The 12,114-nt window shown below is 41.3% G+C and overlaps 1 protein-coding gene across 3 annotated transcripts in view; it reads right to left on the reverse strand.

Annotated features, from left to right (window-relative positions):
• The window catches only part of LOC119396676 (macoilin), a 29,263-nt gene extending 17,294 nt beyond the window's left edge, over positions 1 to 11,969 (reverse strand). The window contains exons 1-5 of one of the 3 annotated variants that reach the window (XM_037663975.2): positions 11,776 to 11,969; positions 6,202 to 6,343; positions 3,935 to 4,061; positions 1,919 to 2,048; positions 677 to 743 (exon numbers count right to left, since the gene is read on the reverse strand). In XM_037663975.2, coding sequence (XP_037519903.1) covers positions 677 to 743; positions 1,919 to 2,048; positions 3,935 to 4,061; positions 6,202 to 6,343; positions 11,776 to 11,855 — 546 coding nt within the window. In that variant the 5' untranslated portion in view covers positions 11,856 to 11,969. Of the gene's footprint in view, positions 1 to 676; positions 744 to 1,918; positions 2,049 to 3,925; positions 4,062 to 6,201; positions 6,344 to 11,775 lie in introns of those variants that run through there. The other 2 variants (XM_037663974.2, XM_049417189.1) reach the window with 2 other exon arrangements.
• Positions 11,970 to 12,114: the final 145 nt, after the last annotated feature.

Consider the following 12,114-nt stretch of genomic DNA (forward strand, 5'->3'; position numbering starts at 1 on the left):
ACTTGCCAGCGGTGAATATTTGTAGTAGGTTATTAACTCGTTATTTTGTAAGACATTGGTGTGTTACAAGCAGGCTACAATGCGAGAATAAAGTGGCTATGGCTGTAGTTTACTAAAATTTGGTGGGAAATGTTTTAGCACACGCATAGAAATCTTGGCTCTGAGGCGTTTGCAGCTTCGTATTTTCTTTCTTAAAGACCTCATGCGTACCTAGAGAGCTAGAGCTACTGAGCTTTAAAATGCAATTTTTCTTTTGCTGCTAAGTCATCTTTCCTCACTGAAAAAAATTACGTGAATTTTGAAAAAGCAATCAATGAACCCAACTTTACCTCGTATTGGGCTCTTCATGAAATTTAACAAGAAAATAGTGATGTTGCCTATGTGTGGGAACGAAGAATAGAAAAAAAAATATGTGTATCCATCATGAAGATAAGCATATGATATTAATTTTCTGCACTGGTTTGTTCTGTCTTGCTGGAAACGCTGGCCCTTTTTTGGGAAAGGGCTGAAATATTTTTCCTTATTCTAGAAATGTTGGTATGGCGACTCAACTACACAAATGGTGTGTGTGAAAAAAAGAACCTCCAACGGTTTCAACACTTTTTTTTTTTCAGGCACTATAGCTACATAAAGTGTCACGATCAGAAGAGATACACTTTAATAAAGTGCTACTTACAAGTCGCATCCTGTAGCCAATGTAGCTTTTGACACAGAAGCTCATCGTAACCATAGGATAACCTATGCTGCAATGCAAAGACAGACAAGCATCAGCAATGCAGATTTGCCACATTGTCTTTATAAAGGAGCACGGACAAAACATTTCTAAGTAATTTTTTTTGCATAAAGTCCTCAAAACCTGCAAAAAAATTCACCAAAAATGCTTGGCTCTACAAATCAGTTTTCCTCTTGGATGTTTAATGATTCATAGTGTCACAACGCGCTAGCTTATTCTGCTCCTACTAACCTCATGGCTGCCAGAAATGAACACAGCCAGAAGAAAAGCAAGCACCACTCTTGCAGCATTTTCATCATGAGAAACGCCATTATATCTATAGTTGTATTGCTACACGGCTAGAAATTTTACTGTGTGTCATGACGTGACAACAAATGCCCATGATTCCAGGCTCGGGACTTCAAACAACATGCATTATCAAACTAAGGGCTTTAATAAGCGTTTCCTGAAACTTGCAAGATGTAAAGTTTGTACAACTTTAAAAAAATGAGCCCATATTCCTTTAAATGCACCTAAAAGAGCAAGGCTAAATTAAATTATGGTGGCATCATACATACCCTACCAAAGCATTGTTTTATCAACTTAGCAGAAAAAAGCAAAAAAAGTCCGTTTTTATTGTACCCAACAAAAAATTTCTTTCTTCTTCAATTACCCTTAGCACTCATTCTACAGTCAAATACGGGTATATCGAATCCGAAGGGGATCACAAAAAAGTTCCGTACATAGGTGATTCGATGTATAAAATATTTTATATATCGGAAATATTTCAAGGGGATTTTACAACTGTGTGATATACACAAAAATTCATTACATATGTGGTTTCGATATACTCGGGTTTGACTGTATAATACTAATTTAGTTCATTAACTTCATAACGAAGGGCACGGATTTCACCAATAACATTTCAGTGCACGGATGACAACGAACCTCAGCAGTACTGCCGATGTTGATAGCACAAGAAAATACAGAAAGGAGTTCACAAAACACACAGGAGTATCACTTCTTTCTTTCACTGTTTTTCTGCCAAAAGAAGCATTCCGCATACCCCACCAGTAACGCATATCAATTATATTTAAGTGCAGGAGTAGTCAACCAAAACCAAATGATCATATAAACAGTATCATCCCTTCCTTGCACGCATGCACATGAGCACACTGCTGAACAAAGAAAGCGGCTCGCACTTACCAATGCGCTGCAAATGGCCTGCACAGGTCTAAGTGGAAGGCCGTGTTTTTTATGTCTTTGAGCCGCACTGTAGCTTCTATGTACATGAAAAACAGCCACAGCGACAGGGTCGGAAGACATATGCCCCGTTCTGCAATGAAAGCAAGCACGCTTCGTGAGTAAGACACGCACACTCGCGCTGGTCAGTGACAATCGATGCACTTAACAGGGGCCCTGCAACACCTTTCCAGGTGATCATCGAATGACTTCATTACAGGCGTTTATTGCCTCACACATCGACTGCCGGAAAAAATTTTTAGAATCCATCAAGTATGAGCGGAGTTACACAGATTTATCACACACTGAAAGCTACGCAGAGAAGGATGACAAGAGGGCATGAAACTACGTCCGTTTGTCAGCGTGCGTCATGACTTTGAGCACTTTCTTGTCTTTTTTTTTTTTTCTTCAAGAGCGTGGCCTACTTCAAGTGTGATTCCGAGCAAGCGCACGGGCACATCCCAGCATCCAGTGGTGGCCGCAGTAGCTATGCAGCTCACGATGCTCAAATCAGTTAATAGTCGTGGACTTTGTGTTTATAACGGAGTCATATTGGGTATATGGCATCATTTGTTGAGAGGAGAGCGCGCGATTTCTAGTCGACTTTAAAAATTAATTGTAAATTCCAGGCTGCGTGCTGCGATATAACGTTTGGCTCACATGTTCCTGGGAGCCTCGCCTACTGATCAGCTGCGCTTTCTGACCATGCTTAAGAAGTTTTGCAGGGCTCCTTTAAAGTTTCCCTCATTAACATTTGACTTTCTTATGCCCATTTCCATCAGCACTAATCAAACATCATTCAACGTGGACTCAGGTTGCACGTTGGGCTAATTGGTGCATCATACTGAATGCCATTCACGTTTAACATCTAAGATGGGAGGAAGTAGCCAAGCACACACACAGCGCCGGTTTGGTTGTTCAAAGTTAGCACGATGTGCGTGTTTTTGTGTTGCTATTTTGTGTCATCTTAGATGCAGGTGGACCTCAAAAGCATAAGCTTTTAAATGTCCACCTACCCTGAAATTTTATTATGCCAGACTGGCCTTACTACAGTCATGTTCAAAGTAAAGTCTAACCTTATGTCAAATTGGAGTGAAGTGGCAGATTTTCTCACAGCCAAATCACTGTCTGACATACACCATAAGTATTACATGGATCAAGACATCCCTGCGAGGTCAAGTATGCTAGAATTCAATGCCAGCAAATAACACAAACCACACATTTACAGACTAATTAGTTCATTTTGAGGTATCGAGAAGATCAAGGTCTGATAAAACAGATTGCATGGTGGCATATTCACTCCGTACGAGCAACATGTGAATGTTGCGTTAGATTACTATAGTGATCCATTAGCCCAATTTTTAGCTCTACTGAATAATTAGTCAGCACAAGCAGACTTGTGCTCTAACAGGAATTAGACAAAAGCACATAGTTCTGTGCAAAATAAAAAATACTTCAAGATTACTGAAGTAGAATGCAAAAACGACCTAGCTGGACAGCAATCATGAAAAAAAAGAAAAACTGCGAAAGACAGGACAGCTGAGTCAGCACTATGCCCATGATCCCCTCGGTTGTCATATTTTTCTTGAAGTCTTTTTTCCTTCCTTTTTTTCACGATAAATAAATTTCTGCATTTAGGCACTAGTTTGCAAAGAGTTCAGGGTGGGTAAACACAAACTAATGATCCTAGCTAACATCTGTGAACAAAGTGGCAAAATCAAATTAAAAGAAATAATAATAAAGAAAACGTTCCCAAACTTGAAATTATCACAGAGTGATGGGAAATTAAGGAGGTGTCTCAAACACAAAAGGCCACAGGCAAGACGATGAAAGAAACAGGGACAACACATGACACAGGCAATCAAAGGAATGAACGGTGGTTTACCTCGTGTGCCAAACCAAGGAAGTAAGGCGTCAAAAAAATAAAAGAAAAGGGGTCTCACTGAAGAGAGAAAGGAGGCAAACACTAACCAGCCATACCTGTGTGCCAGACGTACTGCCCCCACACATACGTGCTGGCCACAAAGAAAAGGACGTGGACGGGCAGGAACAGGAAGCAGATCATGTCTGACGTAAGGGCGATGAACACAAAGAACACCGAGAAGGCCTGCATCAGGGGGTAGGGGCAACAGACAATGCATCAAACTCTTTCCTCGCCATTGGGAAAGAATGTTCTTCTAAGACGCTTAAGTCATTAGCGAGTTTTAGTGCAGGGACGTAGCATCTGTATAGGCGTTGCATATGCAAGAACTCCGCGTTTCACAGGATGCGCATGATGCGCATGAACTTCCTGCCCACGCGCTCCATGCAAACCAGTGGCGTTCTTACATGCTCACTATTGTCATTAAACGACAGCATTACAGTTAGCTAAGTTTATTGGGAGCCTGAAGTCATCATCGTCATGACTATGCCCACTGCAGGGCAAAGGCCTCTCTTATGTTTTTACAATTACCCTGGTAATGTGCTTGCAGTGGCCACATTATACACCCAAACTTTCCAGTCTCATCTGCCCACATAAATTTCTACCTTCCCCTGTCATAAGGATCCAGTAGTACATGGCAGTAGTATATAGCACTAAAATAGTCTTGGCGAAACTGCGACAAGTGGTAATAGCAGTATAGTTTTTTTGTAGCATACTTTAAAGAGTACTTAGAACAGACTCTGCATTCACCTGGTTTTTGTCACTGTGGCTTAGGATCCAACATGCCACCTCCACGATGTTAGGGAGCCTTCTTATCTTGAAACTTATGATGAGGAAGCATGCATTTTAGTCATGTCCTCGACACACGTCACATCCGGCAAGTGGTAATGGTGGCGTCTTTGTCGGCTTCGGTACCAAACAGAGACAGTTTTGCAAGCTACACCTGACTTCCACTTGTACTTAAAATCTCAAATTTGGCGCCGACACTCTTCTACGTCTACACTATTTTAGTCTATGCTTTTTATGCAATACAAAAATATCGCTGCAATTGGTCTTTAATGCATGTCGTCTTTACACTGACCCACTATACATAAAAATGACGCAAAGCATAAATGTACTCCCTGGTGATGTGAATTTCAGAGGGACATGTTAGAGCAGTTAGAGCATAAGAGGCAAGTTTGTCATACACAAAATTTGATGAAAAGCTTGGGAAATGTTTATGATGTTACGCTTGTGAGACGACACAAAAAAAGAAATAAAAAAAAAGAAAGACTAGCTTTCTCTACTGAAATGTCAATATGTTAGCAATATCAGGTACACAAAAAATGTCATCTACACTCAGGCAACAGCCCAATTTCTTTTTTTTCTTGCACTCTAGAAAGAACTGTCTTCAAAGTCTAAACCGCTATATTAATGTTGGTGTCACATACACATTTCAGTGAAAGGAGCTGCCAGCCACCATTCGGTTTCACTACCATTTCAGTCAGCATAACAAGTACCTCATTAAAATACCTCTAAAAAAAAGTACAAGTTCTTAACTCCCATAATCTTCTCCTTAGTAATGGTGGCTCATAAACCATTCAGAGAATTTGCCAAAAGGGCAGATTATACCATGAAGTCCTACAAGTTAACATCAGCGGGTTGCTGTAGTTAGTTAACATATAAATTTGAATGGCAAGTTATCCATAACGAAATATTTAAAGGTACACTAAAATGAAACAATGAATCGGCTTAGACTGATAAATTGTACTTAGAGCACTCTAATGTCATTAATTTTAGCATCATAGGTTGATTAACAGAAGAGAAAATGGAGGTCAAAGTATCATTTTTAAATTTTGTGACGCAATCTCGCGCATGACATCACGGATTTCAAAGTGTATTTTTTTTTGTATTTTGACGACACTGGCTCAATGAAATTTCCTGAAACCTGGTATCTTGAGTCTATGGCCCCCTCAGAGGACAATGTGCTTAATTTTTACCGATTAGGAACTGCGTATGACCTAGTAGACGCCATCAAAATCTACAACGTCACGGTGTGTGGTGCAAGAATTTGAAGGTGGCGTCCACCCGCATTGTCTCTTCGTGAACTTTCTCGCTTACGAAACATCTCGCGGTAAGAGTAGTGTTTTTGGTATGGTGAAATTGTAGTTTACTAATACGTGAAAAATCGTTTTCTATTCAGTGTCCCTTCATGGCCGACAGAATATTATTCACCGTTGCTACCCATACTTCTACCTCTTCCACCCCTCCCCAAAAACCAAAGATGTGTTTGTGTGAACTATGTAACAGCATGTTTCAGGAACTGCCACAGGGGAGCAGCACTTACCAGTCCCTGGTACTTGAACGAATCATATACGCTTCGCAGGAGCAGCCAGAAGGGCCAGAGGAACTCAAAGCGCAGCTCCAGGATGAAATCGGCCAGCAGCAGCAGTGCCCACAGAAGGAGGAACTTGATGTACACAAATGTGCTGCAAAAACACGGGCGGAGGGAACATGCTCGTAAATGTCAGGGGCAAAAGTACTTTCCAATTTTCACAATTAAGAAACGTTTTCTCCATTCAGAAGCAACAGATAATTTTCGCTATGTTAACCCGACTGCTCTTGCGCACACGTGGTCACCTTCGTCATTTACATACGTGAGCAAAGGAATAAGGATTATAAGTGATAAAAAAAAAATGTAAGTATCCTTCATTCAGATTCAACCTGTCAAGCTTTTTCACACCTAAACAGGCAATATTATCAGTTTTTAATTATTTAATAGTGAACAAAGACCTTTGTCCAGAAGTCCACAACAGGCACCCCTCCCCCCTCCAAGGACATAGCCAGACATTTCTTTCTTTTTTATGGGGGGGGGGGGAGGGGGAACTCCCTCTGTGCTGTGTTTGTGCATGTGTTTGCAATGTGTGCACCTATGTACACTCATATACAAGGTAGAAATTGGGAGGGGAGTCTTCAGTCAGTCCCAAAACCACCCCATAGCAGTGGTGGAAGCGGCATTTTGCTTTCAGGAGCAGCCGTGTCTTTTTGGAGCAGAAAGAAATGCTACTTTGGAGCAGCAATTGGTGTTTTTGCAGCAGATGGCAAAATATTCCAGTTCGACCTTAGAGTTTAAAGCATGATTTAAGCATTTAGTAAATATATTACTTATTATTAAACATAATGCACATACAATAACCACTGCTAATTACAAGAAACATAATTAAGCAGATGGATGGTCATTGAACACTAAGTAAGATGAGCTATATATTTAAAATACCAGTACTTGTGGTAGAAATTATATAAAAATGATAAAGCTGAACACCAAATTATAAAAGTAACCACAATAGCATATAACCGTCACCAAAGAAGCAGTTTATAAACGATACGAGATCAAAGGAATCTGTTATGTTCATACTTCACCAAAATAGCCTGCACTGAAAATTTTAAAAAAGCAACTAAATTAGCTAGCTATACACTTAAAATGCCAGTTTTTGTGGCATAAATGAGGCCAACGCTGATAAAGTGATAAATGTAAGTCACACATCACATTCGTAATGGCAGCAGTTATTAATCAGTATAATATTGAACCATACATTTCACAAAAATAGTCTGCTTGTCAGGTACAAATATATAGCTAAATGAGATATATATTGACAATGCTAGTATGCAGCTAGTATACAAGCGGCATACTAGTATGATAGTACACAGCTTGTTTTTGGTTAGGCTCGCTGGATGATCACACGGTTAAGGTTCATTGTTTTCAGTTTCCCAGCGTCATTTCGGAGCAGTTACTAACAAAAGGTACTGTTTGGAGCAGCATTTCTCTTTTGGAAGCAGTTTGGAGCAATTGGAGCAGCACTTCCATCACTGCCATAACTATACGGCTGTACACCACCCCCCCCTTAATGCCCTATGCTTAAATGAACCCTGCATAAGTAAAGTTCCAAATTTTGACAACAGTGACAAATTTATTTTGTGTGCTTAACTCAAAGTACGGCTTCCTCCAGTCCTTCCCCCACACGGGAAAATTGTAATAACCTACACTTCGGGTCCCAAGGATGTATTGCGGTCATAGTCGTGGCACTATTTTCACCGACCTAAAACTGCAATAACATTTGCAGAGCAATAAGCAGGGTGACTAGTTTACTTTCTATATGGGTATTTGGGCACGATCTTTTCACAATGCCTACAGAAGTCTTAAGCAGCTGGCCCTAACTTTTCATGCACGGATGTACAAACAGCAATACTTGAAACCGAATTGCATGAAGTAGTGCCAGATGATAACCAAATCCAATGCTGCTCAATAACTCTTAAATATGACACCTTTTCTGGCTTTTAGCATAAACCTATATTCACGTGCTTATAAACACAATGTTGGTGAGTTCCTGTAATTAGACTGCACAGTAAGAACCATGGTTTACTGAAAACATGGCACAAGGAAGCATGATAAAGAAACAAAGGGGTCACGAGAACAAGAAGACAAAGTATTCAAGTAATCAGCAGTAGGCGAGAAAATACTGGAGCCAACAGTTTGACAAGGAGACTTGTCTTAGTCAGGCAACAAGTGCTTTTCCCTGCAGCAGTTATGTAAGTGGGACAGAAGAAGCGAGCAAGTTGTTTAATTGCTGCATACTGTTTTGAGTGCGCTCCGTCTCAATGAGTAGAACAATGTATAGAAAGCCAGTTTGCGAGCAAGTTAGCAGGTGTGTGCAGTATTGTGACTAAAATAAGACATGCATGTTGTCCATGGTTATTGCACAGTAAAAGCAGCAGATGCTTTTTTAGTTGCAAAGTCACAATACTTAGTCCTAGTACTACGTAGAATTAGATTTATATAATTTCATTAAATGTGCTGCAGCAAAGCATGTCTGAATTTAGTGCAATGAGAAAAGACAGCTGTAGTTATTCATAACAATCTGCCGAGTGGTAGCCTCTTCTGAATGCCATATCAGCAAAATTTGAGAACATATGATTATGCTGAAGCAGCATCTTATGCATTACGTCCACATTACAGCCTGAAATAATGCTGTTCCATTTCCACTTCATTTTAATTTCATTATGCCATTATGCACAGTTGACACAGGTGAACACTGATATCGGCACACTCACTCATGTATTTCAAAGGCGCAAGTATGAGTGAGATGGTACTAGCAATCATGAGTCAACATGAGTATGAATGGTGGTGAGTGCGGGTAGATGCGAGTGAATGACAAGAGCGAATACCACAGTAAGTATGGACTTAAGTGGCAAACCCTGCAAAAAATTATGGTCAGTGGGTATTTGCTTACACTAACGACCTATGACAGCTGAAAATGTATTCAACTATGTAGTATACACGTTTGCTAATACCGACTACTCGATTTGATGTCTGCAGTCTAAAGTACAATATTCAACTCTCCTTGTTTGTAAAGTTATCATACACTTATTTTTGGTGTTTGATGGCAGTCACTTGGTGTTCAAAAAACAGTCATTTCATCTTGAAAAAGATGAAACAAAAAATCAATCATTTCATCTTGATATGATGTACGATTTCAAGGTGTCCCGGACTGGTATATTCATTCTTGAGCTACTTTCACCATGTGTGCCTACTTTCAACATGTGTGCGAATAAGAAGCAAAAGTCAATCACTATGATTGGTTATGGTGAACGTTGTTACTGCTGTAATAGCAGTGGCCATGAATGTTTCTAACAAACTCAGTCAACACTAAAATGACGTATGAAATGATCATATGCAAAGTAAATGTTTAATGCTTATAATAGTGACAAATTCTCTGAAATGAATATTCTGTTTTAAAGATACAAGACAAGATGCTCATTCAGGACTGTTGTGAAATGGTCACCTGATGGCTCATCATCATCATTGATTAGCTGACACGCATACAATATGCATGGTAGAAGACACAATGTGGCACAACAAATAAACAAATAACAGCAATTGTAGCAGTAGACATATGACATCCTTACTCAACCTCTGAAGGTAATAAAATTACATTAGAGACAAAAACAAAACACTAAAGGAAAATGAAATGACCTAGAAATCATTTTATATCCTTGTACAATTACACACAACACTGATTAATGACTAGCCTATAATTTTAATGGGCGTTGTACGCTGAAGGGTAGTTTCTTTTTCAGCTTCTGTAAACCGACTTGTTGACATAAGACAGTAAATACCTGATCATATGAGCACAACAGAATATTAAAGATAAAAACATAAACAATTACAGCACTACTACAGCTCAACGATTCAGAATTTCTATCACAAGGTGTTACATTACACAAAAGACGATATATCAGTAGAGTCACATCTATTCTTCAGCAACGCTGGCGTTCACTGAAAGTGGCGCAAGGAAAACGCACTGTTGATAAATGAGACATGTGCTACATTAACAAACAATGATCTTTCTTTTTTCCTGTGGGGTAACATCAAGTAATGAATGATGGCGTGAAGACTACCAATTGAGTCACCCAGCTCATCAACGAAGTGCAGTAGATGACTTACGACATCAAAATAATACATTTCAGCAAATTTTATGCATTTTCCCCACGTATGCGCCCGAGCTATGCCATTGTGGCATGCTGCACAAGTAACCGTACACGTGCAAACTGCAGCCTCACTAGAATACACTGACGGGCAAGTTGTTTGCACTAAACGCAGCTTCGATATTTGAAATCTTTATTCAAAGCCTGCCAACAGCAACATATAGGTCGTTTGATGGTGGTGTTTACAGGGGTGTCGATGTCATCGATTGCCAAAATAGGCAACCGGCTGTTTTTACTGCCGCGAAGCTAGCGAATAAACTGCACGCAATGCCCGAGTCACACGACACTTCCCGGAGTCGAAAACAGCTGTCGCATGATAGAGTAGTTATAATGGACGAGCCGTAATGCGCACCGAAACGCACGTTTGGTGAACCCAACCTATGCTTAGCTTGGAGCTCAAAATCCCCGTTTTCCTGTCGCATTGTGAGGCATCTCCCATTACGAACGCTAAGACCCTATTGATCTACTTGTCAAAGAGGCAATGACTTATGCTTATCCGTTAGTGTTCCGGTTTTCGTAGCGTGCCGCGCAGCTGTTTTGAAAGCGGATACCTTTCCGTGCTTATCAGGGCACCCCGGCGGGCTATCAGCCAGCGCGGCGGAAGCGACCGCGCAACTAAGGAGCTCCGAAAGTGAAGCGCTCGTGTCACAATAGAGCTCCTTAAGTGAGCATCTGCAAGAATATTCGGCTTCGAGCACGAACGTTGATAAAGAAAGGACCTGCGTAAGCGGCAGATGTTCCGCCGACGCACGGACCACGTTCCTCCGTACGGGGGTCGGTCAGAGCACGTTCTTCTGTTTACATCCGCGTTTAGACAACTTTTGACGCCGCACACAGGCACTAAACCGATCCCCGCCGCGCCAGAGAGGTTAGCGACAACCGTTAAACGCGCGGGTGAAATGGAAGAAAGTATGTTCGGTGAACAACTGATCGGGACGAAGGGGGGACCTTTTTTTTTTTTTTTTTTCTCGCGCTCGCGGCGTGCCCCGGTAACAATCATATCACGCAGGAGACGCGCCTTTCCGTGCCACCTCAATGTCGCGCGTGCGAAAAGCTCGATCGCGGTACGACGTTTGTTGTGGGAAACGCATTTTACGGTCTGCATCGGTGACGTTTAGCGCCGCGACCGCTCGGGAGCCTAGCAGACTCTTGCACGCAATCGGCGGCTTCAGACACACGCCGCAGCCGCTCGGCAGCCCCGCTCCAAGGCTTGCGGCTATCTCGGCTTTTGCAATCTTCCCTGGACGCTGCGGCACGACTCGCACAGTGCCCGGTGCGTGTATTGTATCGTCGTCAAAGCTTCGCGTAACCGTGGAAAGACGCGCCGTATTGAGCGCCATTAGGCCTATAGTTAAGCAATGGTTTTTGGGGATCTTACCTGCCGTAAATGCCTTCAGTTATTTTTGCTCGCTTGCCGGGTCGTCTGATTTTCCCGCACTCGGCATTCCGTCTCTTCATATTTCCGTATACCAGCACTGTTAGGCTATTTCGATATCCTCGCGGCTACACACAAATATATACGAAAACAGCAGATGCACCACACCGTTTCAGTATGTTTTATTTGTTTTGTTTGTTGTCCTAGCGCGCGCATAACACACCCCCAATGCGCATGCTACGATACGTCATACTGACGTCACTGAAAGTAACGTTGCCTTAAATTTCTTTAAATTGTAAAACATGCGACTCGCAGAAACGCAGTTGCAAAAAACTTTGCGCA

This window comes from Rhipicephalus sanguineus, chromosome 6 (assembly GCF_013339695.2).
Source record: "Rhipicephalus sanguineus isolate Rsan-2018 chromosome 6, BIME_Rsan_1.4, whole genome shotgun sequence".
Taxonomy (NCBI): Eukaryota; Metazoa; Arthropoda; class Arachnida; order Ixodida; family Ixodidae; genus Rhipicephalus; species Rhipicephalus sanguineus.